We start from the raw sequence: 27932 nt of genomic DNA, 5'->3' as shown, positions 1-27932 counted from the left end.
CCGGGGCGAGGAGTAACAGGTGCACTCGCGTGGCCTCCAGACCCTGCCCCTCAGTGTCACATCACACTGGTTGGCCTCCACCTCTAACCACCTCCCCGGGCCCACACGAGGCTCCAGGAGCCCAGAGCCCACACCCCTCCCTGGCAGCGGGGGAGTGAGGAGGGCCACCCTGCTGAGCCCAGGCTCTGACCCAGCGCCCTCACCTGACCTGGAAGCTGCTCAGGCAGGAGACGAGAGTCCCAGCTCAGCCGCAGACCATCCACTGGCCTGGGCGGGTCACTAGGCGGCTGAGCCTCACCCCTGCGCCGGGACGTGGACCAAGGATTCTGGAGGCCCGGGGTCCACGTGTGAGCAGCGCAGTCTCGGGGAGGCACTTACGTTCTGCAGGGACTCCTGGTAGGAGGGTGGTAGGCTCGCCAGCTGGGACTCCGAGTGGTACGGGGAGAAGCCTTTCCGCAGAGTCCGGAACTCTCCAGAGCCTGCCTGCTGCAGGGGGAGGGGGACAGGTTAGAGATGAGCAGCTGTACTGAGGGGGCCAAGGACTGAGCCCTGTCCTGCTCCTGCCCGGCAGCCCCCCAGCCCCGTCCTCGGCAGCAGGCCGCACCCTCCCTCCCCTCTCCCTGCTCCATAGGTCCTCAAGCCACTACATGTTGATGCCACGAAGCCGGGGGGCTTCGTTTTGCTCCCCAGTGCATACTCTATCAACCTTTCTCAAACCGAATAAATGAGTACATGGCACCCCCTCCCCCTGCCCTCCTTCCTCTGCTCCAGCATCCTGCCCTTGGGCTCCTCTTGCCTGGTTTCTCCAGCCCCTGGGGTCCTCCCACCTCCCACGGGGGAGCCTATCCCTGTGCTCTGCTCAGGCCATCGGGCAGGGGCTCCCAAACACACCCCAAAGGGTGCTTCTCACCCTTCTGTGTACACAGGACTGGTGCCTGCTTAGGAAGGAGGGAGGGAATGAATGAACAAACAAATGAACGATTGGACACATATTTGGCCTTAGGTGATTTCCCTCAGAGCAAAGCAAATGCCCCCCAAAGGCTGGAGCTGGGGGCTGCGATCCATAAGAAGGACCCAGGGGGCACGCTCAGTCCAACACAGGCCCTCTGAGAAGAAGCCATGGCCTACTGGGCCCCCTGCATGACTAAGAGCTGGGTGGGGGGTGCAGGGGGTGGTTGTGGCCCAGACAGCCTTTTCTACTCCCAAGGAACTGAGAGCATGCTGTTGGCCGGATAAAACACAGCAGAAGGTCCTGGAAGTTCCCAAAGCCCGGAGGGCAGGGGTAGGGTGAGCAGGACGCTCACCTGCACACCAGCCCCCTTCTGCTGGTCCGGGAGGGACCCGCACGCAGCCCGCTCCCCTCCTGCCAACCGTTGGACCCAGCCCCCACTTGTCACGGGTCTCCAACCTCGCCTACTCCCTGCATTCTGCTCTCTCATCCCCACCAGACCCCCGGTGTCAGGGGCTGGTGCAGGCGGCGCACAGTAGCGCCCTGTCGGTGTCTGTGGCACTGGAGTAAAACCTCAAGTAAGGCAGGTGCCCCGTGGAGGCTGCCAGAGCAAACATCAGAAGGCAGATCCGGGCACTCACTCACCCGACCACCACCCCGCACCCAGCACCCCGGCCAGAGCACAGAACTGCTCCCATGGCCCCCAGGAGGGCCTGCGTATAAACGAAGTCCACCAGGAGGCACTGAGGGGAGAGGGTGGGGGCCCACCCTCCCATGGCGGCCCCTGAAGTGTGGCAGGCTGTCCCCAGGAACCCCTGTGACTGCCACACCCCGACTGTGGCCAACCCTTAACCAGAGCCATGTTAACAATCCTCCCGGGCCCAGCCAGAGGTCCCATCTAGTGGAGCCCTCCTGTCCCCAGGCACCAAAAGGCCACAGTGGCCGCCCCCTCCCTGCATCAGAGCACCTATGCCTCCCTGACTCGCCCAGCGTGGGCAGGGGCGTCAACCCAGCTTCACTCAACGGCAAAAATCCCAGCCAACTATTTTCCCGGCCAGGTGTCTGTGACAGTTATAAACTCCTCTCCAGCAGAGAGTGCATCCTAAACCCCATCACACTGAGTACCTGGAGCCAGAGCCCTGGCCCGGCCCTCCAACCCCATTCCCCTGGAGCATCCCCACCTGCTTTGCCAGGCTGGCATAAGGGACCAGGTGTAAGGCTCAGCCCAGCTCACACACGCTGACATTTATTTGGCCACGTGGTCAGGGATGCGAGGCACCGCTCTCTCCCGCCAGCCTCTGGGACCAGGACAGCTGGACACCACCCTGCCCTTCCCCACACTGTCTAGATCCTCCTCTGGGCCAAGTCTCACCTCCTCCACAGCTCCGCTGGCCCTGGACCAAATGGGTTCAGAAACAACTCATGTGTTGTTACTGACAACACTGGTTTGTGTTGCCTTAACCCCCCCACCCTGATAATTTCCTTGGGAGGACATGTGTATATAGGGGGGGTAATTAGGTGTGCAATTCCCACCCCCGCCTTTGGTGATCATCTATAAATATTTGCACGTCCACAGAACTATATTAGCGACCCACAAAGCTGGCAGGAAAAATGCACAATCTCTCATTAGGGGCAATGTGACTAATGATGCATCAAAATGAGAGGCCATAATTGCACTTAAATCCAAATTAAAAATCCTGAGATTTGCCTGTCGGCGCCCTAGAAGAATGAAATCCCTAGGTTTTCATCGCTGGGCGGAAGTGGAGCTGAAACGGCCTGCAGGGGTGGCCGGGCCTGCACCTGCAGGGAGTGTGCTGCTCAGGAAGGTTCGGGAAGCGGGCAGAGGACATCTGCCCCATCCGTGATCCCAAACGTAGGTCCCCCAGGACACAGGGACGAAGGACCTGCCTGCCACACAGAGTGGGCACGATGCCTGTGTCCTTAGAAGCAAAAGAAACACTGAGTGCAGATACAGACTTGCCCCTTCCAGCCGGGAGGGGAGACCCAAGAGGCCTCAGGGATACAGAGTCCACTTAAGGGCACGGAGCCTCTGTCCAGGGCTGTCACCGCATCCGAGCCGCCGTGCACTCGGGCTGCCCCGGCCTCTCTGGGCCCTCAAGGTCCTGCAGCAAGCTCCCAGCCATCACCTTCCAGGGCACTCCTGGGGAGCACCATCAGAGGAGCACAGAAGTGCCACAGCAGGATGCAGAGGGAGGAACCCCACACCTGCCCACTTGGGGCTCCTTGTCTGGGCAGCAGCTATGGGTGGGCTCCCTCCAGGCAGCTGCACTCACCCCTCCTCCTTGCTCCCAAAGGGCCCTGGTCCCCGAGGGACCGGTGCCACAGAAGCACCTCCTGTGCGCACCTGAAGGGAGGCAGCGTCTGACAGGTGAGGTGGGACAGCCATGGAGGCCCAGGGGTGAGCACTGACATGGGGGCATCCGGAGACCCCTCGGGCCGCCAGACACAGGCAGTGAGAGCTGAGCGAGGAGGGCCTGCGTGGAGCGTCCTGGAAGGCCGGGGTCTCCGGCTCCTCTGCTATTATTTGGCAAAGCTGCACATTAATGCCAGCTCGGAGAGGGCAGGACCAGGGCACCCTGGGTGGTGGTCAGCCCCCAGGAAGGGACAGGAGGGCGCTGGCGGGGGGACCCCCAGGAGACAGGACAGCACACAGCACTCAAAGCAGCCCCCACCCCAAACACCACAGCAAACACGTCCCGCCAGGAGGCTCTACCTGAAGCCAGCTTCTTGGGCGGCCGTAGGGGCGGGGCAGCTGGAAGGGAAGAGGAGTGGTGTCACCCAGCAAAAGCCACCCACCACCCCCCTCTCCTGGACCCATTAGCCCAAAACTGCCGGACCTCGGCTGGGCCGGGATGGACACCTCCAGAGTTCTCACATTTTTAGAAACCCCCACGTCTATAAAGACTGACCGGGCACCCCATAGCCCTGACACTGGCCCAGAGGCGCCGCAAGATCCCAGCACGCCAGCTGGGACAGGGGGAAAGGTGACCTGCGAGGCTGCTCACAAGGGCATACTGCTCCTACCTACCACCCAGACTTACTTTCTCTCATTTCCCCTTTAATTTTCAGAGAACTCATTTGCAGGCCATTAAGAAGCAAGCGGCGGCTGCTGCGTGGCTGGGGGCCCAGAGGGTTCCTCCTAATTAGTGCTCAGAGCAGGCCGCGGAGGTTCCATGCGCGGCTAATGTGTGGCTAATGTGACTTCTCTGCAGCTGGCACCACATCCCTGCGCCCCATGCAATTTCAGGCTCTGAATCCCAGTTTTCAAACATGGGGGGTGTGGACTGCCCAGGACCACGTGGCCTGCAGTGGCCATCGCCCCTTCACCGGTCCCAGGAACAACCCGGTACTTGTTCCAGTAAGGTGAGTGAGCGACAAGGCATGGGACCCCTGTAGGAGGAGCTGGGAGGCTTGTGGGGACGGGGGGGGGGGGGGGGGGGGGGGGGGGGGGGGGGGGGGGGGGGGGGTAGCGGTGCACAGACTTGCAAGATCTAAGTCCCACCCGGGCTGGGTGCGTCTGAGCAACTCCTCAACTTTCCAGGGCTCTGGTGCTTGCGGTCAAGGAGGCCACCCACTGCCGGGTAGCCCACGACTCCTATGGCCGGCCAGCCCCGCTCCTCCGTGCCTTGAGGGATCTGCCCTTCAGATGAAAAGACTGGGGCGCAGGCAGGTGAAGCCCCCGGCTCAGTGCCACCAGGTGGCAAGCAGCACTTTGGCCATTCGAACCAGGCCCTGTGGCTCTAGAGTCCCGGGCCTGGCTCTGGCTGTCACCCAGCAAGTGGCTCACAGCGGACAGTGATGCAGCCCGGGGGACAAAGGGGACGGAGGTGGAATGCCTGGTCTCTTTCTGCCCACGTTGCTAGCCTGACCATCTGCTCGGATGCTGGAAAGAGGTTTCCTCCCCGGCCGAGGGAGAGGCTGCACCGGCTCTAAGGTTCTGCTAACGAAGTAGCTGAAGCCCTCCAGAGATCCAGAGGCCACGCCACGCACAACGTGGGGGGGCAGGATGTGACCACCAAGCCTAGACGCCAGACAGGCAGAGCAGGGACGGCTCCGAGCCGTCAACCGGCGACATGTCACGGAGAACAGGGGCGCAGGCGTACAGGAGGCCAGCTTCTCTGGAGGGCTCGGCCCAGCGAACCCGCCGCTCAGGATGACGCACCCGGCTCAGGGGCTCAGACCACAGAACTGAGGTCTCAGCACGGGCTTAGATGGCAGCAGACTGTCCCCCCGACCCCCGCCATGGCACACGCTGTAGTGGGCGCCACCGTCACCCCCGTCCTGCATGTAAGGAAACCGAGGCACCAGGACTGAGGGCCTTTTGCGTAAAGCCACACGACGGGTGAGCGCTGGAGCATGGGGTCACTTGAACTCCGATTCTCCTCCAGAGCCCAAACCCACTTCCCACCCTCAGGCCGGTAACACCACTGCTGCAGGTTGGACTGTGGGCCTCTCGGTTCCTGTGTGCACCCCACGGCCCCCGGAACCACGACACAAGGCATCTCTGTCGAAGCCACCCGGTGTGTGCTGCGTCACAGCAGCCCTAGCACATCCTCCTCCACCCGGGCCCTGCCTGCCACGACCCCCTGCACTTGGCGTCGATCTTAGGGTCACTTCCAACCCACGTGTGTTCGAGCTGACCCTGCGTGGGTGGCACAGGGGTGGAGGAGGGGGCGGGCCCGCTTGGCTGCCCACTGGCCCCACCAGGGATGGGCCCAAGGGCTTCTCGCTCTTTTGTAAAGCCGGCTCCTGGGCCAACGCGGAGGCTTCACGCATCAGCCCAGCAGGGGAGTGAACCCACGGAACCCAGGGCCAGGCCCAACGCGGCCCGCTGGGCGCAGCATCCCCGGGAAAAAGGAGAACGTGCGCGGGGCGCTCGCCATGAATCATCACAGAACACGCAGCTGTGTTGATGAAATGTTAAAGCCGACGCGAGAAAGAAACTACGAACTGCAATATAGTAATTTAGTTCTGTGAACACTCGGGCACATTTGTAATGAAAGCTATTTTGGAGTTAAATAGAGGCCGGAAGGGGAGAGGAAGGGAGGGGGGCCGTGGGAAGCGGGGGCCGCAGAGGCTCTCGGCCCTCCAGCCCGAACCCCGAAGCTGCGTCCCCTGAAGGTGGCTCGAAGAGGAACCCTGCTCTCTCCCGCTCTTCCCCAAAAGGCAGGTGCTTCCCACCTTTTTTTTTTTTTTTTTTTGGAAGATCTGGAGGTTCCCGTGCAATCTGAATTCAGTGACAAGACTTAAGTGGCCGAATCATAAAGCCCAACAAGCCAGGGCCCAGGCGGCCCAGGCCGGGATCCCACCCCCAGCGGGAATCTCTCCCCCTCTGAGATTCCCAAACACGGTCACTGCCTTGTGAGGTAAGCAGCTCTGCCCCAGGTACGCAGCCCAGCTTCCCCTAGGCCTAGGACTCTGGCTGGGAGCGGGGGCGGCCAGGGGCTCCCCAAGATGGATCCATCTAGTCCAGCTGTGCAAAGCACTGGATAGGCAGATGTGACCCCTCAGAACCAGCAGCCTAGTCCCTGGCAGCTGAGTGTCCAGCAGGTGTGGGGGCCGGGCTCCCCAAAGGCAGATCACGACAACCTAGCCACTCACAGGGCTGGGAGTTCACACAAAGTGCCGAGCCCTGCCCGGGGGTGGTTGGGGAGGCTGCCGGCAGGAGGCCAGGCCCGAGCTAGAGGCCAGGAGGAAGAAGACGTAGTAAACCTCCTCTCCCCTGCACTCCCCTAGAACAGGGCCAGTGCTGTCATCGTGGGCCTAGCCCCACCTCCGCCACCCTGCAGCAGCCCCCTGCACACGTGAGTCCTGGAGCTGGGTAAAGGAGGGGGTCAGGCCCGGGCCCGGTCACCCCCGCGCCCCTAGGACCATCAATCACACACTGAGTGCGTGAGTGCCCATGTTTCAGGTGAGCAAACAGAGAGGTGCCATCTGAGCTGCCCCAGGAATCCAAAAGCAAGGGCCCTGTGAGTTGCCACCAGGAAGCGGAGAGCAGGCCGGGGTGGGAGCGGCTCTCAGTCTGTCTGTCTCATCTCTCCTGCGTGGCTCGGAACAGCAGCGCCCTCCTCTGCAGCCAGCACCGCCAACGCACCCTCAAGGCCAAGCTCTGGTGGCAGGAGGTGGCAGGGGCAGCAGGATCCCAAGCCACGACCCTGGAGACATTCTGCCAACGCCAACGGCTCCTGGGTGCTCCTGCTGACTGCAGTTGAGGGCCCACCCTCCCGCGGCAACAAGAGGCAAAGGCCCACAACGCACTGGGGGTGGGCCAAGGCCCTGGCACCCCATGGCTGCCCCCTTCTTGGGACGCTGGCTGTGGCCCCCACACCTGGGAGATCCCGGGCAAGAGCTCAGTCTGCCCACCAGCAGCGTCCCCGCGGAGGAAGAGATAGGGAAGGGCCCTGGGTGTCCGGTCCCCCAGGGCACACACGAGCCCATGCAACTACCACCACCACTGCAGCTTGGCTTCACGGGGCTTTGTTCGTTCAGGGAGAAGGAAAATTTCTACCAGAGAAATAAGCCACTTGGAGCCCTTCGTGCCAGATGCTGAGCCCCCATGCTGATGCCTGCTACCAGCCAAAAGCTGGGCAAAAAGCTTGATCTTGTCCCTACATCCCAATCTAACCGCCTGCAGCCCCAGCCTGGATCCCAGGGAGGGTCTGGATCCCTCCATCAAATGGAGATCTTTGCCCAGCAAGCCTGGTCCTGCGGCTGCCTCCGGGCCAAGGCCCCAGATCTGACCCCCGGGAGCAGGTCAGAGCAGGCTCGGGGACAGGGGGCTGGGCAGAGCCACCCACCGCCCGGATAGCTGCCGTCCCGAGGCCCAGACACAAGGCCCCTGACGACCACCCACGCTGTACATGTGGGCCCGGGGCCGGCGGATGCAGCTATGGGGGCCCCGGGGAGGAAGGAGTAGAAGGGCCACTCCTCCACGGCCTGAGCATGTGCACATCTCCCCCAAGTCCACAGCCAGGTCCACAAATGGGAACTGGGGTGTATTTTCCCAACAGGACAATGTGGCCCAGGAGAGCAGAGGCCAGGGAGTCGGGGATACTCCTGTCTTTGTCGTAAAGGGGCCACAAGCCATGCCCAGTTGGACCACAGGACAAGACGTCAGGCAGCAACCTGAATTCAGGGCTTGGGCTCTTGACGTGCTTCTCCGAGGGAAGGATGAACCCAAGAGGAGCTGGACTGGGACAGAGTGACAAGGAGACTGAGCCTAGGCTTCAGGGCCACAGGGGGTCCCGGCCTTCACTCTGCGGCACTCCAGTGGCTGCGGCAAGCAGGACAGGCACCTGCTCCAAAGCAAAGGCCCCCGGGCCTCAGCCGGCCCCAGTTCTCCTGCCTGAGCTCCTGCCGCTCAGCCACCCATGCCCAACCTCGTGGGATGCCAGGTGGGACCCCAGCCAGGTGGGACCCCCCAGCCCCAAGGAGCCAGCACGTCTCGTGGCCAAGCCCTTCTAGAAGCCACGCAGGACCTTAACCCGTATAAAGTCACCAAACCAGCCTTGCAATTCGATGCCTGGCTGTGCCCCTGAACATGGGTGCGGTGGCCCTGGGGTGCGGGGATGCTCCGTGCACTCCTCCGAGGCCCGCCAGGCTGTGGGAACTGCCCACGCAGCCCACGTAGGGGAGGGCGTGGGACGGCGGTGACGGGGCCGTGAGCCTCCCCGCAGCCGCCCGGCTCCCGAGCAGGACGGTGGCGCCAAGCCCGCTGGTCGCCAAGCAACGGGGCCAGGCAGCTGAGCCCTCCCCAGGGTTGGTTCCCAGAGAAACGCTCTGGGCACTCCGGCTGCCACGCAGGGCCGGGGTACCGCAGGGGAGGGGGAGGGGAGATTAAGCCAAGGATGGTACAGAGAGAGGCTGGAGGGGTGGGCCGAGCCAGCGGGCCCCAGGACCCGTGCAGGGCTGACCTCAGCCTCCCATCCCCGCCCCACCCGCAGCACAGAGGGCCCTCGGCCTGACCGTCACGACCCCTCTGTGCCCCACCCGCACTCAGCAGGACCACAGCCACCTGTGCCCCCTGCTCTGGCTGTCACCCTGCCCGCCTCCCCTCGCCTCATCCACCAGCCTCTAACCCACCATTCCTATGCTGGGGACACGCCTGTCATGAGACAGCCTCAGTGTCTGTGGGCGCCGGCCAGGCCCAGGACGGGGGAGGGGGAGGGTTCACCCCTGACGGGAGAGGCGTCAGCGGTGCAGGAGCAGGGAGGTTTCCGTGTGGGTGAGGATGGGGGTGTGCGAGCCCCTTCTCCAGCACCTGTGCATTCCATACCTTCTCTGGGACAGGCCCAGGGCTGGCCCGACGAGCTCGCAGACCAGAGGGGGACAGCAGTGAGAGGCTGTGACAAGGGACACCCCAAAGGCCATGGTGTGAGAATTAGGTCCATGACCCCAAAGTTCCAGGGAGTGACTCCAGACAGGAGCAGGGCAGGTGGGGGGTGTTGAGGTGGGGAGCCCCAGGTAAGCTGGGACACGGGTGGGCACTGGCACGGGGGGCTCGGGGGCACGGCTCACGCTGGCCCTCAGAGTGCAGTGGCACTGGCCCCCGAGGTCTACCCCCAGCCAGCCTACCTGTGCGAGGGGCTTGTCACCCTCCAGCAGCCTCACCTTGGTCTCCAGCTGCCTGATGTAGGTGGACGAGGGATCTGTAACGACACAAGCGGGGAGCACGTTAATCAGAGACTCGGTGTCCAGTGAGAGCCACACCCGCGCCTGGAGGCCTCGGGCCTGGGTTTCCAGGCCCTGCAGTAAGGGGAGGTGTTATCTCACCACCTGTCCTGTGCCTCCTCCCTCAGCCCCCAATGCTTCGCGTCCTAAGCCCTCTCCCAAACAGCCCCGATGGGACCCTCACCGCCAGGGGGCAGCGCACAGCAGAGAATGGGGTCCAGGGAGCCCTCTCCCCAGCACAGTGGGGAAACTGAGTCTCCTGCACATATGGAGTCAGTGTCCCGGGTTCCTGACATACAGAAACTTCTGCGAACAATTCGCAGTGGGGGTGGGGTAGGGGTGGGGCAGGTACATAATGCAGGTGAGCCACCACCTTTCTGGAAGGACTCTGCCGAGGAGAGCAGCCAGGAGCCGGGTACTGGGCCAAGCCAGTGGCACGCTCCCCACCCATGCACCCCCAGTTTCTGAATGCAGCAGGGTTCCCGAAACCCACCCTCCCTCACCGCCCTGACCTGTCTTACCATCACATCAGAAAGGCAGGCAAAACTCCACCAGCCTAAATTCCAGGGCCCAGGGCCGGCCTCCCCAGGAGGCTAGAGATCAGTCCCCCCCACAGAGGAGAAAAACAATGACTAAGTCACCCCAGGCCAGGCTGGGGTAGCAGAGACTACCGAGGTGGAAGCTGAGGACCACCCCGAGCAGAGTGGCCGGGGGACGGATGCGGGACACAGGGCAGGGACGGCGAGGGCCGGGCAGCAGAGGGGACCAAGCCATCACGGCAGGTGCGCTCGTGCAGTGACACAGGTCAGGTCTCAGGCCAGACGCACGGGATGTGGGGCACCTCCCTGCCTGGTCTGCCGCCCCCTGATAAGGGACAGGCTGTGCGGCTCTCATCCACATGAGCACCCCACCACCAGAGTTCACACGGCCCAGACACCAAGCTACACCCCAACTACTAGGCCGGTCACTGCTCCTCCTACTGTGCCCACCTGCCCCCAACAGGGTCTCTGCTGGTTCCGCCACCAGCCTTCTAGCTCAGAAGTCACCAGACCTTAGACCAAGCCGCCTCTCTACACCACAGCCTTGGGAGACGGGCCCCATAGGACTTCTAACACAGCTGGGTGGGCAAAAGGGGTTTGGGTGCTGTCAGAGGGCAAGCTGGACCATCATGCAGCTGTGAGATGATGGAGCATCTGCCCACCCCCAGCCCACAGCTGGCACCGCCCATGAGCCCAGCTGCTTGGGGACAGGGCTGTCCTGCCGTCCCCCATCACTGCTCAGTGGGCGGCCCCCTCCCCAGAACGCATGACCTCCCTGCCGCGGGGCTTGGCCTGGGCCTCAGGAGCCCCTGCCCGTCAGCTGAGGCTGCACCAGCTACAGGACGCGGCTCTCCCACGGAGGGGCCCTTAGGAGCTGTACACCCCCAGCCCCAGCCCAGGCCCTGGCCTGTGCCCCAGAGCTCCCACCCTCACCCCCACCCCAGCCCTGGAGCAGCTCCAGCCACACACCCGCGCCTCCGCCCCAGCAGCAAGTCACCTCTCAGGAATGCGGGGCCTTCCAGATGCGGCAAGGGCCACCCCCACCCGGCCTGGGAACCACGGGCGCTGGGCCAGGGGGGCCCTGCTGGGAGTGGCCGCCCCCAACACCGCCTCGCCGCCCCGGCTCTGCACAGCTCCCTTTGACAGCCAGGAAACTCCGAGGCGAAGCGGCTTGCTGATGGCACAAGTCAGGACAGCGGCGAGGAGGACTGGATGGCAGGGGGTGACCCCGAGGGCACCCCCACTTGGACTCTGCGAGCACACCTGGTGCTAGGGGATCCCGCATGCCCAGGGAAGGGGACCTTGGCCAGCCCGGCGGCCGCAGCTGAACAAGGGCCTTCCTCACACCCGTCCTCAGCCACGGTCACTTCGGTCCGGGCCCCGTGCCACCCCCTCTGCTCATTCTCCATCAGCGGCGACTGACAAACGCTTCCCACATCCCTTCCCACATCACTCCCATGGGAACAGGCCTGATGGGAAAGGCCCCCGAGCCCAGGGTGTGCCAGGCCCCTCTGGACACAGAGAGGGAGACGGGGTGCAGCCTGGGTCCCCCACCTCTTTGTGTCCTCTGTAGGCTGTTAGCAGGAGGGGTTCCCTGGAACACCGACGGGGAAACAGTGTGCAAAAACTACAAAGAACCCCCCCCCCACAGCAATCTCATCCTCACACGTTAAGACAAAGAGACCCAAGTAACTAGCTGACCCCTGCATGGTGTCCCCCTGGGTGGGGTCAGTGGGGGAGGGAAGACCCCCACCCACCCCAGGTGTGACACACGGCAGCCCCGGCACCTGCTAAGGTCCAGGCAGGCATCCCCCCACTCTCCGGGTGAGGAGGCCCCGAGGAATGTGTCCCCCCCCTGCTGGCGGGAGAGCCGGGGTGCCCAGGGCCCAGCCTGCCACACCCGGTCCCCAGCATCCAGACCCACCTCGGCAGGTCAGTGCTCAGGACCCCCAGCGTCTGGCTGCTCTGAGCAGACTGACAGCTTCGTGCCACTGACAGAGGCTGGCACACGTCCCAGAAAGAAGACATGGTTCTTGTCCCAGCCTCTCTCTCCCGGACACTCCAAGAATGCCCAGTCCTCGGGCACAGCGACAAGCAGGCCACCCCCCCCCCCAGCTCACTGTAGCCCCAGGGCGGGACCGCACCGGGTACAGCCCTGAACGCGGGAGAGGATCGGCCACCTGGGGACCAGGCCAGCCGGGCCCGCAGCAGGTCACCAGCTCACCCAGTGCCCTATACCGGCCTCAGTGCCCTCACTGCTGGGCAGCGGCGGGCCAGACACACCCCGTTCCCATCTGAGCAGGCCCTCGGCCACAGTGGGTCCAGCGAGAACAGAGCGATGACAGCTAGTGCCAGAAGGGACGTAGGCAATGCTATGGAGGACAAATGACCCAACGACACCCCACCTGCCCCCCCCACTGCTGCCAGGACCAGGCCTCGGGGCCCCCGAGCCACAGCACACACAGGGCGCAGGTGGACACAGACCAAGGCGCTGTCCCCACTCAGCCCACAGGTTCCGGTTTGCCCCAAACCCCAAGCAGCTGCAGAAAACAAAGTACACTTCAGAGCACCAGGCTTTGTGGGGCTGTTCTTTCTAATTTCCAAACAACAGGCGAGCCCTTAAAGTATTTTCAATCATCCACGGCTTCCAATGGAATCTATCCTAAAGAACGAATTTGAGGAAAAAAAAAAAAAAAAAAAGAATGAATTCGAGGTATAAGGACAGTGCAGCAGTGGCCAGAAATGGGAATAACCATTTGTCCAAGAGTAGCAGAGAGGCACACCCTGTCCTCCGAAGGATGCTTAGGGAGGGTTTCTCTTCTAAGCGACGCGGAAAACCTTTGCATGCCGGTGGAAAGAACTGGACGCAAGGGCAGCCCGGGTGGCTCAGCGGTTTAGCACCTGCCTTCAGCCCAGGGAGATCCTGGAGACCCAGGATCGAGTCCCACGTCGGGCTCCCTGCATGGAGCCTGCTTCTCCCTCTGCCTGTATCTCTGCCCGCCGCCTCTCTCTCTCTCTGTGTCTCGCTCATGAATAAATAAAATCTTAAAAAAAAAAAAAACTGGACATAAAATGAGATGTATGATTGCTCTCAACGTTTAAAAATATCTGTGCATTGAAAGACATTCAGGAAGGAGGCACATGGAGATATTGAAGGCGGTGCTGCTCACAGGAGGGAACAAGGGAGTTTTTATTTATTCACACCACTTCTTGTTAATTTTCAAATAATCTACTTCCAGAATAGGGAGAGGGGGCGCCTGGGAGGCTCAGTGGTTGAGCATCTGCCTTCAGCTCAGGTCATGATCTTGGGGTCGTGGGATCAAGTCTCACATCGGGCTCCCTGTGAGGGGCCGGCTTCTCCCCCTGCCTGTGTCTCTGCCCCTGTGTGTGTGTGTGTGTGTGTGTGTGTGTGTGTGTCTCATGAATGAATAAATAAAATCTTTAAAAAAAAATAGAAATCTTTCCTTTAAAAAAAAAAAAAGGAGAAAGGATTACATTATTGTACTGACATGTTGCAGAGCCACCCACTGACACCACTGAAGCAGAAGGGTGGCCAGGACGATGGCCAATCCGAGCTCTCCCGGTTCTGGTCTGGGTGCATTCGCCCCCACCTCCCAAGTTGAGGAGGATTCGAGGCTGCCTCCTGATATCCGAGAGAAGCTTCCTCAGTCCCACTGGATCCCACCCTCCACTCAGCTCCCCAGACTTGGCTGTGCTCCCTGCCAGGAGCCCAGGAGCCAGACATCGGGCCCCCGTGGGTCAGAGGAGGTGGCACTTTTCCCTGCAGCAGGGAAGGGTGGCAAGGTGGACCTTGTGGGGCAGGGGCGGGAGACCCCGGAGGGCTTAGCTCCCTGGGAGGATGATCCCTCCCAGCAGCCTTGGGCAACTCGTGATCCTGCTGGGCGCCTCTGAGCCCCAGCCTCTCGGAGATGAGCGTGTAATTAAATTAATCCCAGGGTTTGCAGTGGTGAGGAACGGGCCCCAAGGGAGGAATGCGTCATTTCCCGGCTTGGCTGCTTGCAGAGAAAATGAAGGAGGTGACTACAGAAGGGACCCCAGGGCGAGCTGGCCAATGTGTCCCCTTCAGATCTTCCCCAGGCTCCACTGGACCAGTTCCGGAGGATTCACAATCCAGCTTCCATCTGGGGAGTGGAGGGTGGCGGCAAGGGGTAAGGGCCTGCAAGCCTGCAATATTCTTGCTTCCAAAAGCCAGAACGTCAGTCAGCCCTAGCTTCGGCCTCCTGGGTCCTGTGTGCCCCCAGGGAGTGTGGAGGGCCATGCAGCCCCCCAGATGGGAGGGTCTGCAAGCTGCCCTCTCAGGAGAAGACCACCAGTCCACCCTCCCTTCCCAGAGCCTGAGTCTGGAGCCAGGTCACATCTCCCCACCTCCCCTCCGGCCTGGTACCCTCCCCAGGTAGGCAGTGTGACCCCAGCCTCAGCTTTAGCCCAAATGGTAGGAATGTGGGAGCCAGAGGTCACAATCCAATCAGCCCTGTAAACCCTCCGCACCAGCTCCACAGGAGGCACATAGCAGGCCCTCGCTCAGGAAAAGTCTAAAGACCTACAGGAACGCATCCTGCCGGGGGGTCAGCTCCCTATTCTACGAGCTCCCGCCAGCAGCAGCTACAATGAAGAGCACTCAGCCGGCAACACAGCACCCACACCCCACGCAGAGCACCCCCAACAAGGGCCTGCCAGAGACACAGAACGCGGAGATCCCAGGTGCTGAGGGCAGGTGTCGCTCAGAATCTCACCCAGCAGCAACAGCCGGCCACACCAGGAGCCCACATCCTAAAATGAGTGAGGCAGGGGATTCAAGTACACGCGGGTTGTGTGGGAGGTGACCCTGGGGAGCCCAGGTACAGGAGTGGGAGGCGAGGCGGGGAACAGAATGAGCGGATGAACGTAGTGTCAATCTCCCAGGGAGCTCTGGGGGTCTCGGAGTTACCCCACCTGCCCCGGGGCTCACTGGTGGGGGCTGCTCGTGGGGAACAGAGGTGCCAATGCCCCAGCACTGCCCACCTGGAGAGTGGAAAGGAAAAGCTCCCGGGCAGAGCTGCAGGTGCTAGCAGGTGAAGCGGGCAGTGGACACAGAAGCAGAAGTGCCACGGGGGTCCTGGGCAGAGTGCCAATAGCGTCTGTCAGAGCCTAGGAGAAAGCACGACCCCCTGCATGGGAAGAAGTGGGGGCTGGGGGGCGGGTGCTGTTGCACAGTGACACACAGTGACACACAGTGACACACGGGGCCTGACTCTCCAGCTGCTTCCCCTTCCAACCCCGCCTCCCTCCCAGCCCCCTCCCGCTGGGCGCGGTCCCCACAAGGTCCTGGGGACAGGCAGTCTTGGTGGCAGGTCATTAGCAGGCGACCCTGCCGCACCAGGCCTTGGGCCTCCTCCGTGGGGGTGGCTGACATTTCCACACTGCCGCTCGGCTGATTCAATTCTCTTCTCCTTCCACTTCATTAAGAGGGGTCAGCGTCGGGGCCGGTGGCTCCATCGGGGCAGAAGGGCCACAGCAAACAAGCTCCCTCACGGTTCCAGGCTTCCATCCCTCTGCCCCAGAGGATGGATGCGGCCCCTGAGAGCACCTGCTTTCCTGCAAGCTGGTTTCCCGAATCTGTCCCTTCTCTCCCCACCAGGACTCAGCCCCCGGGGGCAGGCAGGTGCCCAGCAGTACCTACAGGCTGGGTCCTGGAAGCCCAAACCAGCAGGGCAGGCCTGGGAGATGGGCCCAACTTACAGATGAAGTAAGCAAGGCCCGGGGAGGTGAAGTAAAGGTTGTCAACCACGCAGGGGTGGATTGGCCTCCCCTTCCCCGGAGCCTTGCCTTCCTTCTGGCTCGGTGGCTCGACGGCAGCAAAGGCCGTCTTCCTGCACTTCCTGTAGCACCCAGTCCTGCTGGCAGGTGCTTGGTCCCTGAGTGGCTTCTTCCCACCCACCCACAGGCCAGACTCAGCAGGTCTTGGAGCTGCCCCCCTCCGACACATGGCACTCCCAGGCTCCCTCGGCAAGGCCTGGGACACCAACCCAGCAGAAGCTGGAAATGGTCCACCTTCCTAAAGGACGTGGAGGATGTTCTAAGCCCAGGCCCACCTATTCCCTGCACCCTGGGCCTCTGCTGGGCAGAAGCCTCTGGAATGATGAAGGCTCCTGAAGTAGGGGAGGAGGCACAAGAAGCTGCTTCCCAACCCCAGGGCAGTGCACTCACCCTGCCCCTCCTGGGACTCTGCCAGGAGGGCAGCAGAAAGCCTGTCCCACAGGGAAAGGATGCTCAGAGCGAAGGGTCTGCCCAAGCTCCAAGGATGTGCTGACAGGGAGAAATCAGGGGCTCCTTCCTGCAGGAGGTGGCATCTGAGCTGGGCCTCGAAGAGGAAGCAGGAGGCTGACAGGCAGATAAGTGAGGTGGGGATGGATGGCAAGTGTGAGCAGGACAGCGTGAGCAGAGGCAGGGAGGGGGGACTTCGGCAAGCAGGTGGGGAGCACCTGAGCCGATTACCCATGAGCATCTGCTTCCTGGCACACAACGTGGCTCCAGGAGGCGCAGGCTGAATGTGAGACACGTATTATTTATGGATGAAGGCGAGAGGCCTGAGGGAGGCATATCAGGGGAACATCAGGTTCCCGTGAGGACGCTTCTCAGGGGTGGCCGCATGGGGCCAGGGAGGCTGGGAGGGCTGGGCACCTTGGCCCCTGCTGCTCCCTCCTCTGCCAGGCTGCCCACCTGAGCTGCCCGTGGACAGGTGCAGGGGGGCCCGGGCCAAGGCAGCCAGCCACAAGCTCAGCACTGACTTCCAGGGCCCTAGGTGTGGGACAGGGAGCTCATGTCCACGCAGGGCATTGAGAAGGGAACCTGTTCTCTCTCTCATTTGCACACACAAATTTTACTGAGCATCTACTAGGTGCCAGCGGGCACCGCGCAAAATCCCGACCATCGACCCAGGTAATCCTCACACCAAGCGGATGCAGTAGGTCCTGTTATTACTCCCCGTTTATTGAATAGGAGCCTGAGCCTCAGAGAGGTTAAGTATCAAGACCAAAGTCACACAGCGAATGCCAACAGGCTGGCACCCAGCCCCTGCTGTGATTCCACCTCCATGGGGTCATGGAAACCCTAAATATCAGCCCCACCAAATCCACAGATGAAACAGAATGGCCGTAACCGGACTCCCACCCTCTCCATCCACGGAGGAAAGAAAATTAACCGGCACTGAAAAAAAACAACTGTGTTAATGAAAACTGAGACCTCCCCATGCTGGCCACTCGGCCTCTCCTGAGACACCTGGCCGTCCCCTGGCACCCATCTGCCCCTTTGTGTGCTTCATGCAAAGCCCTGGGGACCTCGGTGGCTCAGCACCCTGCCTACTCGGGCCTTGCGGGGGGTGCCTGGCATTTAATTCCTGGCATTTAATGCCGGACCCGTATTGCGATCTCCAGGGGGCAGCCAAACAGGAAGCTGTGGCCAGCTCGGCTGATTGAGGACGTGCCCGGTTTGGATCTGCCTGGAAGCCTCCGGTGTTCCCAGACCCAACGCTCAAACTCACTTCTCTGTGCTCGGGGAGCCCCGGCAAGTCCAACTGCAACTGTGTCATCGTTTCAAGCCAGAGGAGGAGGGAACAAAGAATCCCCTTCCTGTTGAGTTCATGCCCAGAAATTAACCTGTGTGTGCAGGTGACGGCGCAGGGTGACGGCCCTGTCACGGTGTCCTCCCCCAGCAACCCCGATTTCACTCTGAGTGATTGGAAACTCTTGGTAGAGGCCAAGAACAGAAGCCTGCGGGCCTGCCGGGCAGGGCCACCCAGGCTCTCAGACGCGGAGTCACACCGGGCAGCGGCTCTCAGCACGGCTGTGTCTACACACCTGGGCATTTTCTAACATCTGATCTCCTCCCCCATGAGACCATGTATTAGACTCTAGGGGAGGCGCCTGGGTGTCCAGATGCATCGTGAACACCTTCCAGGTCATTCTAACACACTCGTGAGGCTGGGGACCCCTGATCTATGATCTATGCTGAGCAGAGACTGTTCAAACTGTCCGCCTCTCCTGCTCCACCTTTGAGGAACCCCCTGCCCATCTGGCCCTGATTATTCATTGGTGAACCCCTGCAAACGCAACTGAATTTCAGGGATTTTGATGAGGGTAAGGTATGCAGGACTCAAGTCCGAAGTGGGATCTGGGGGAGATAAACATTTACTGAGCCCCGAAACTAGGTGGTAGCAAAAAGGGGAGATATGAATGACTTTTAGGAGAAAGGAGGGTTTTGTTTTGTTTTTTAAAGATTTTATTTATTTATTCATGAGAGACACAGAGAAAGGCAGGGGCACAGGCAGAGGGAGAAGCAGGCTCCCTGTGGGGATCCCGATGTGGGACTCCATCCTGAGACCCCAGAAACATGCCCTGAGCCAAAGGCAGATGCTCAACCACTAAGCCACTCAGGCGTCCCAAGGAAAGGTTTTGTTTTTATTGTTAGATGTCAACCAGATGTCTATCGAGTGCCAGGCCCTGCGTGACGGGGCTGGCTGTCCTTCAGAGGAGGCAGGAACAGTGGGGAGGCATTGGCAGGAGCAGGATACCAGGGGACTCCAGCCATGTGCAGAGGTGGGAATGTGTGGCCAATGGGGCCAGCTCAGGAAGCTGGGAAAATCCAGGTGTGGCGGGGTCATCAGACCCAGGGGATCCCTGTTCCCAGACACAGGGGAGCCGGAGGTGAGACTGAGAGGTCTGAGCCTCGGCAAGCACTTCAGCCTATGCATGAGAAGCAGTGGTAGGGCTTCACGTCTCAGGAGCAAGAGGAGGGGGGAGGCTCCAGGCGGCGACCTCTGGCAGCAGCTCCACGTCTGGACAGTGCTTCACTGATTCAGTGAAAACAGGAATAAATTATCATGAGCCGGGGGGTGGGATTGCAGGAGTGGTGGGAGTCCAGAGAAGAAAGCTCCGCGTGGAATGGAATGGACTCCGTGGAAAGATGCCAAAGCCACATGGGGGGAAGGGGGCAGACGGGAGCCCAGAGAAGCTTGCCCACCTGGCATGTGGCCCGTGTGGCATTCTGTGCCAGTGGGGAGAAGACAAGAGTATTTCATGAGCAGAGCTGCAGCAACCGGCTGGCCATCACCTAGAACTAAATTTTTTTTTTTTTTTAAGATTTATTTATTGGGGATGCCTGGGTGGCTCAGCGGTTGAGCGTCTGTCTGCCTTTGGCCCAGGGCATGATCCCAAGGTCCTAGGATCGAGTCCCACGTCGGGCTCCCTGCATGGAGCCTGTTTCTCCCTCTGCCTGTGTCTCTGCCTCTCTCTATCTCTCATGAATAAATAGGTAAAATCTTAAAAAAAAAAAAAAAAAAAGATTATTTATTTGACAGGGAGAGAAAGCACAAGCAGGGACAGCTGCAGGCAGAGGGAAAGGGAGAAGCAGGCTCTCCACTGAGCAGGGAGCTGGACGTGGGGCTCCGGCCCAGGACCCCAGGATCATGACCCAAAGTGAAGGCAAACCCACTCAACCGACTGAGTCACCTGGGTGCCCCTAGAACAAAATTTGATCCCAACCTCACACCACACACAGAAAGCAGTTCCAACAGGGTCAGAGAGTTCTATGGGAAAAAAAGCAAATTTAAAATTGGGGCTTTTCTGACACATGCTACACCGTGTGCAACAAACCTTAACAACTTTACGCTGCAGGGAAGAAGCCAGTCACAGAAGACCACATACTGTATGCGACTCCATTTATATGAAATCTCCAGAACAGGCAAATTCAGAGAGACATGAAGTCGATCCATGGTTGCCAGGGGCCGAGGGGAAGAGGGATCAAGAAAAGATGAAAACGCTCTGGAATTAATTCTGATGGTTACACAACTCTGTGAATCTACTCAAAACCGCTGAATTGTACAGTGTGTGTGTATCCAGCAGTTATTAAAAAGAATCACCTCAGCTTCCGGGCAAAAAGGCATTCTCAGTCAAGAAACCAAAAGAACAATGGGACACCTGGGTGGCTCGGCGATTTGGCTCAGGTTGTGATCCTGGAGGCCCGGGATCGACTCCCGCATCGGGCTCCCTGCATGGAGCCTGCTTCTCCCTCTGCTTGTGTCTCTGCCTCTCTCTGTGTGTCTCTCAAGAATAAATAAATCTTTAAAAAAAGAAAAAAGGGGCAGCCCGGGTGGCTCAGCGGTTTAGTGCCGCCGTCAGCCCAGGGCCTGATCCTGAGACCCGGGATCGAGTCCCACGTCGGGCTCCCTGCATGGAGCTTGTTTCTCCCTCTGTCTGTGTCTCTGCCTCTCTCTCTCTCCCTCTCTGTTTCTCATTAATAAATAAATAAAATCTTTTTAAAAAATAAAATTAAATTAAAAAAGAAAGAAACAAAAAAGAACAAGCTGCCAAGGGAAAGCCTCTCAAACCTTGATGTGTGAAGTTTACAGCCCAACCCAACAAATGACAACAGATCCATGAGCACAGCTAGGAGAGCGGCCGCCAGCTGGGGAGGGCTGTGCACTAGTCCGGTCCCAGACACAAGGGACACACAGAACTCCTACAGATCAATAAGGAAATATGTGAGCACGGGGTACAGGCTCCACGGAAGGTGAGTCACAGACGGAAACGTGCAAGAGGATGCCCGACCGTGTGCGTAATCAGGGAAATGCAAATGAAGAAGATGCCATTTCAGTCCCCAGACTGGTGGAAAGTATAAAGAGGTAACTCGGTGACGGCGAGCGCACAAGAACCCGGGGATGCGGGGTGCCCACTGGCACAGATCGGAGGGCAAGGTGCACGCGAGCCACCCCAAAACAGGTGCGCGAGGAGCCAGGGACAGGAGCGCATCCCCAACCCCGGCGAAGGCAGCGAGACACTGGAAACCACCTAAAAGTCCTCCTGGGAAACAGGATAAACTGTGGTTTCAACCAACAATGAAATAGTAGAGGTGGAAACGAAAGACCTAGACGTCCTTGTACCGACAGGGTCAGGTGTCGAAACCACAGTGGGGCAAGGAGCTGAGGGACACGCGTAGAGAGGACTTTGTTCACACAAAGTCTCATCATCACACATTGTTCGCATTGCTCGTGGGTGTGTGACCTACAGAAGTACAAAGCTATGCAGGAGGAGGATGGGCGCTAAATTCCAGGCCGAGCGTCTCTGGGGGGTTGGGGGCGGGGCGGGGGGGCAAGGAAGGGACAGACGCAGGACCTCATCTCTACCTGTAACACTTCCTTTCTTGAACAGAAAGGCTCCGGAGCTAGCATGCGCTGCTGTTGACAATCTGACGAAGGTAGGCCCCAGAATAAAGAGTTGTCTCATATTGTCCAAGCCTGTTGCTTTTTATAGAATTCCTAACAAAAAATAATGCCTTTTAAGTAAAAGGAAAAAAGTCAGGACAGCACAACACACCGTCCAGAAGAGACAGGGTAAGCTCCTGATGTCACACGCCCCCTCCATGGCTCCCTCCCAGTGACCAGGCTGCCTAGGGAAGACTCCCAACGCCCCTGGCAACGGGCTCCTCTGGTGCCACCCCCACTCCCTGGGAGCAGCCCGACTGGGCAGGTCAGAGCCCACAGGGAGGGCAGGGGTCCAGAGGATGGAGAGGGTGACAGAGGCGGAGCTCGCCCTCCTGCAGGTACTTGGCGGGGGTGGGGGGGAAGAGCAGGCCCCTCTCTGCCCCCCTGCCCACCTGCTCTGTGACCCTTCCTACTAGGCCCCTGAGAAATGGGGACAGGGAGTCACAAATGACCCAGGGGGCAGGATGGGGATGATGCGTCTCAGAAGCCCACATAAGAGCGTCCCTGCAATTAGGCGGGGCAGCCAGGTCCCACCCAGTTAGAAATGACAGACTTGGCATGGGGACAGCAGGCGGCACTCCCCATTTCACGTGAAACCCACAGCAGGATGACTAGAACCAAAGGCTCACCGACAAGGCCCAAGGCCCGGCGTAAAGACGCCACCACTCCCTGAAGTCCTGGGGAGGTGGCGCTCCTCCAGCCGCGGGAGGGCCCAACCCCTTCCGAGCCGGGGGCTTGTAGCCAAAGGGAAGAAGAACTAGGCCGGCGAGGCCGACCACAGAAGCCAGGGCACGCGGCCACCACCCAGCTTCCTGTGGGAAGAGGCAGTGTGGTCAAGGGTCCCGGCCCCAGCGGCACCATCCATGTGGCCTCGACTTCCCCATGTGACATCTCAAGGGACTTGTTCTGGGTGAAGATGGCAGCCTGGGCCAGTGAACCATACTCAGATGACCACCCCCCCCCCCAAAGCTGCCCACACCTGAACCCCTGGAGCCTGTGAACACGTGACCTCCCACAGCCAGCAGGGACTTCACAGATGTGGCTAAGCTGTGGAACTAAAGGTGGGAGGGTCCCCTGCACCATGGGGGAGGTGTGGGCAATCTAACCACACAAGAGCAGCCTGGACCATCGGGGTTGGGGGGGGACAATCTAACCACACAAGGGCAGCCTGGACCATCAGGGGGACAATCTAACCACACAAGGGCAGTTGGATCATGGGGGGGGGGGGCAGTCTAACCACACAAGAGCAGCCTGGACCATCGGGGTTGGGGGGGGACAATCTAACCACCCAAGAGCAGCCTGGACCATCGGGGGGACAATCTAACCACACAGGGCAGCCGGCAATCTAACCACACGAGGGCAGCCTGGACCATCGGGGGGACAATCTAACCACACAGGGCAGCCTGGACCATGGGGGGGGGGGGCAATCTAACCACACAGGGCAGCCCGGATCATGGGGGGGGGGGGGGGCAATCCAACCACACAAATGTTTGGTACTGGAGAGCCGCTCTCTGCTCGCTGTGGTCCCAGGGCGGTGTGACCGCAGGAAGGGTGGGAGCGAGGCACGGCTGCAGCTCTGACGATGGCCAGGCGGCCTCCCAAGCTGGGAAAGGCAGGAGAGCAGAGCCGCCCCTCCGGCTTCCAGCCTCGTCCTGCTGACCCCCGCTGACCCCCTGGCTGGAGCACTTCTGACCCAAAGACAACACGCCTGTGTGAAGACCCCAATGTCGTGGTGTCTGTGACAACAGTTACAGGAGACTCGCACAGGAACTAAGGATCGCGGCTGTGACTTCGCGTTCCTCGCCTAGGCCCTCGGAGCCTGCGTTTCATTTAAAAAATGTGACGAAGGGGCGCCTGGGTGGCTCAGTGGTTGAGCGTCTGCCTTCGGCTCCGGGCATGATCCCGGGGTCCAGGGACCGAGTCCCACATCGGGCGCCCCACGGGGAGCCTGCTTCTCCCTCTGCCTGTGGCTCTGCCCCTGTGTCTCTCATGAATAAATAAATAAAATCTTTAAGAAAAAAAAAAAAAGTGATGATAACCAAGCCTAGGAAGCTGCCGTGAGGTCTAAGAAAGACAGCAGGTCCGAAAGCCCCTGGCACAGCGCCTAGTGCTCAGGACACACTGGGTAAAAGCCAGCCCATCCTCACCACTGCCCACCCCCCGACAGGATGACCTTGATGGGAAGGGGCCGGGAGCTGAGGCTTCCACGCCGCCAGCCCAGGGCACACCTGCCTCCAAGATGAGCTTGCAGGGATGGTGACACCACCCAGGCCCAGGGCAGCAGGCCGTGCCCACCTGTGCTGCACGACTGCCCACCCGGGGCCTGGCCCACCCAGGCCCGCAGCCCCTGCCTTCTCTTCAGATCTAGCGAAGGCTGGGCATCACCACAGACTTTAGAAAGTCGGGTATGAATCCGATTTAGTCATGGGACACTTGTAGGTTATTTGAGGCAAACATGGAGACCCCTTTGGTTGTAAAGCCCACCGTCCTGCTGGCCAGGTACTTGGTTACCGCAGGCCACTGAGGACAGGCCGGGGACTGTGACCCTCACTGAGAGAGTGACCTCCCCTGGCAGAGCCAGAGTCGAAGGTCAGGAGAGGAGGAGGGTCAGCTGGGCCTCTCTGTAATCACAGCTGTGTGACCTCACACCAGTGAATCAACGTCTCTGAGGCTCTGCATCCTCATGGGGCGCCAGGAGGACTCCGGAATACCCGGGCCATGCCATGGCTGCTCAGGACTTTGGAGGCCAGTTAATCTCACTGGTCCGTCCACAGCCTTTACAAGCACACACTTGGAGTTCGAACCCCCCATGGCACTTGAGCAAGGGACGTGCCCTGGAGTCGGGGCATCACCACCCTAGATGGAGGCCTCGTTCTCAGAGCCATCCTTTGGAGGAGCCCACACTGGGCGCCTCACCAGGCTGGCATCTGGCGACTGTGACTGTGTGCTAGCACCTAGGCAGACGCCGCCTCCGCCGCCACCTGGGAGCACAGTCTTGTTTGGGCTGCTCCGCGAAGCTGTCCCTACTGCTCCTGCCTCACCTCCCCGGCGGTGCTCCTCCGCCCCTCTGCTGAAGGAGTGCTGGCTGTCCCCACACGCCCGCCCTTCCACGGAGCCTCTGGTGGAGCCTGTGCTGCTGGGGAGACCCCTGGACCCTGCAGGCCTGGGGCCAGGACACGTGACTGGGGCAGCTCGCCACCGTCAAAAGGGCGCACAGGCACCCAGGCAGGCACCTGCCAACAGGGAGGCACTCGGCGGGACAGGGGCAGGAGCTCCAATTCCAGCTGTGCCACTGGCTATGTGGCCCTGGGCAGGTCCCTGCCCTCTCTGGGACCCAGGACACCCCGCTGTACAGTGAGGAAGCTGAAAGTCTCTAAGCGCCCTTCTGGCACAGGTAGGCACAGGTGGGCGCATGGGCCACAGGTGGGCGTGGGCCACCGCTGCATACCACCTGCCCATGCAGCTGTGTTTCTTTATGGAAGATAGGAACGAGAACAGAGCCGAAGGTCAGGAGACCTGGTGCCAGGGTGAGGTCAATGTTTGGTTACTACCTAGAATAAACAGGCCTCCCTCTAGCAGGAGAAGCTCCACCCACTCCTCGGCCCCCCCTTCCCCCCCAGTGGGTGGAGCGCCAGGAGGAAGGGAGGGAGCGGGGTGGGGCGCTAAGGAGTGTGTCATCACTCCCACAGGTGACAGCTGGCCACCAGGAAGTGCCCCACAGCCAACTCCGGGTCTCAGCAGAAGATTGGCACAAGGCCTGGCAGGACACCCCGAGAGGAGTTCCGGGTAGGACAAAGGGCCTTCCAGGTCAACCTGTCCAACCTCCCCTGACATCAGGGCGAACCAGGGACCCCCACATATTCGTCCAACTTGTCTGAGGTCACAGGCCATCAGTGGCATGGCCAGGACGAGAGCAGGCACCCCAGCCCCCACAGCGACCCGATGAGGACACGGCAAATTCCACCTCCCTTCTCTCTGGCCTGCAGCCAGCTGTTTATCCCAGGCAAGGTGACCATGACAGTCATAACGAGAGCCGAGGACTACGACCACATGGGATAAAATAAGACTCCTTGTGTCCACACTGATAAAAACCACATGCACACACGCCCGCTGTGGAGGGGGGGAGGCCGAACCCCAACTGGTAAGTGTAGAAGGGAAGAGGCAGCCAAAAGTCACCACTCACAGGCCAGAGTGGCAACTGGTGGATGCCAACCTGGCATGGGAGGGTCCGGTGAGGACCGGGACCCCATCATCTCAAAGTGCCCCCATGGCAGCCTGGGTGGCTCAGCAGTTTAGCGCCTGCCTTCAGCCCAGGGCGTGATCCTGGAGACCCAGGATCGAGTCCCACAACGGGCTCCCTGCATGGAGCCTGCTTCTCCCTCTGCCTGTGCCACTGCCTCTCTATCTGTGTCTCTCATGAATAAATAAAATTTAAAAAAAAAAGTGCCCCCACGGGTTATGGATCAGTGCTCACAGCAGGGAGACCTTCGGGGAACCTTAGAACCCAACTCATCCAAGTCTGCTGGGACCAGGGGCCTCCTGACCGGACGTGTGCCCCCTTGGCATCCCCGCCAGTGGTTCCTGCCCCAAATGCACACTCTGACTCCAATCACAAGGCAGCAGGAGACAGAGCCAAACACCTGGCAGGTCCCCACTGCTCTAAAACTGATGAGATGTCACAGGACGGCTCCGCGGGAAAGAGCTGGAGACAGCGAGCAGTGTGTGGGGACCGGGGCCGGGTCAGCAGGGACCGGCTGCAGAGCCCCGCGTCCGGACAGGCAGCTTCGTGCTCCTTCTGCTCGCGCTGACACCCCCCCACAGATGGTCACTATGTGGGTGAACCCAAGAGCTCGGGTCACGAACACAGCAGGAACGATCAGGGAATGAGCTGGCCCGGGGAAACCAACGCACCTTCTCTTGGGGATGATTTCAAGTCAGGAGAAGGCTGAGCAAAGGCCAGTCCCACCGGGTCACCGCCGACTCGCCATCCCGAGCACCGTCAGCCACAGCCCCAGACTGACACCCTCGGAGGGAAGTCGGAGCCCCGCCACGGCCTCGCCGCCCACCGCACCTGCTCCCAGCGAGGCGGCCCACGGGCCCACACCTGCGCCGCGGGGAGCGGGAGCCGCCCAGGACCGGCAGGAACCCGCGGCTCTGTCCTGCCACGGCCAGGGGCACGTCATCGTCGTCGACTCTGGTTGGCCCACCCGAAGGGGAACGTTTTGTCCACACTAACGAGGTTTACGAAGACCAAGAGAGGAGAAGTGTCCGATGCAGCGTTGAGTGAAAGAAGCCAGATTCCGCATTAAGCCCGTGGCGAGATAACCCGGGGCCCAAACACTCGTGCGCGGGGGAGAAAATCCGCGGCTACGCTGGAGCGGAAAAGTCTTCAGAGCAGGATCCGTCTCAGGAAGAAATAAACGCCTCACTCCTCCTCTGCACACACCGTGGAGCTTCTCCCCTCCAGGGAGCTGCTCACGCCAGCTGCCTCCTCGGGCAGATGTGCCCTGGATACGCGGTGGGGGGCAGGAGCTCCAGGTGCCTCTCAGGGGACGCGGCTGAAGGGGACCCTTCTGTCTCGGGGAGCAGACCGGTGCACGTAGGTGGTTGGCACACGCGGCCCTCACACCTGCCCCCACGCGCAGTGTAGAAGAGATCTTAGCTCAGGCACGCAACCGGGGTCAGGCCTGGGGCTGGGCTGGGAGATCCTGGGATGGCCCGTGAACCCGCTGAGTCTCTGCTTTCCCTTCTGCGAAACTGTGATGATCTCACACACACACACACACACACACACACACACACACACACACTCACAGGATGGCTGTAAAGAACTACTGCCCGCAAACCCGCCCTGAATAAAACCACAGGGGCAGGAAGGGGAATGGCAAACACCTCACGTAGCAATTCCAGAGCCTTCCATCACACCAGCCACCAGACAGGCCCTCAGCACTCCTGATTCCGATTCTCAGGGACATCCAGAGGGGTCCTGCCCAAGCACCTTCCACACGGACATTTAAACTCATCAGATGGGGCACCTGGGTGACTCAGTGGTTGCACATCTGCCTTTGGCTCAAGTTGTGATCCCGGGGTCTTGGGATCGAGTCCTGCATCAGGCTCCCTGCATGGAGCCTGCTTCTCCCTCTGCCTGTGTCTCTGCCTCTCTCTCTGTGCCTCTCATGAATAAATAAAAATAAAAATCTAAAAAAAAACCATAAAACAAAACCATCAGGTGAGGGTACAAAGTAGAGGCATTCTCAGAAGGGCCCCAGAGGGACCTCAGGGATTCAGAGCATGCCCTGCCCCGCCACTCGGCCCCACGGCCTAGAGAAAGGGCCATGCCGGTCACACACCCCACAAGGGCACAGTTTGGTTAATCAACAGCCACGGCCCAGCTCTGCCCCAATGCGGGAACCCAAGGGAACCTGAGAAATCCTTTCTACAGAAAGAAACCAAGGTCCAGAGACGGGCTGAGCCTCCCTGGGAGTCACAGAGCCAG

At 60.6% G+C, this 27932-nt stretch overlaps 1 protein-coding gene across 4 annotated transcripts in view; it reads right to left on the bottom strand.

Annotated features, from left to right (window-relative positions):
• The window catches only part of CCDC85C (coiled-coil domain containing 85C), a 77078-nt gene that overhangs the window by 8946 nt on the left and 40200 nt on the right, over nt 1-27932 (bottom strand). Inside the window, exons 2-3 of one of the 4 annotated variants that reach the window (XM_041758667.1) lie at nt 9545-9618; nt 379-486 (exon numbers count right to left, since the gene is read on the bottom strand). In XM_041758667.1, the coding sequence (XP_041614601.1) occupies nt 379-486; nt 9545-9618 (182 nt within the window). The remainder of the gene's footprint in view (nt 1-378; nt 487-9544; nt 9619-27932) is intronic. The other 3 variants (XM_041758668.1, XM_041758669.1, XM_041758670.1) reach the window with 3 other exon arrangements.

This window comes from Vulpes lagopus, chromosome 6 (assembly GCF_018345385.1).
Source record: "Vulpes lagopus strain Blue_001 chromosome 6, ASM1834538v1, whole genome shotgun sequence".
Taxonomy (NCBI): Eukaryota; Metazoa; Chordata; class Mammalia; order Carnivora; family Canidae; genus Vulpes; species Vulpes lagopus.
The sequence above is the reverse complement of the archived record's forward strand: the minus strand, read 5'-3'. Positions and strand labels throughout refer to the sequence as shown.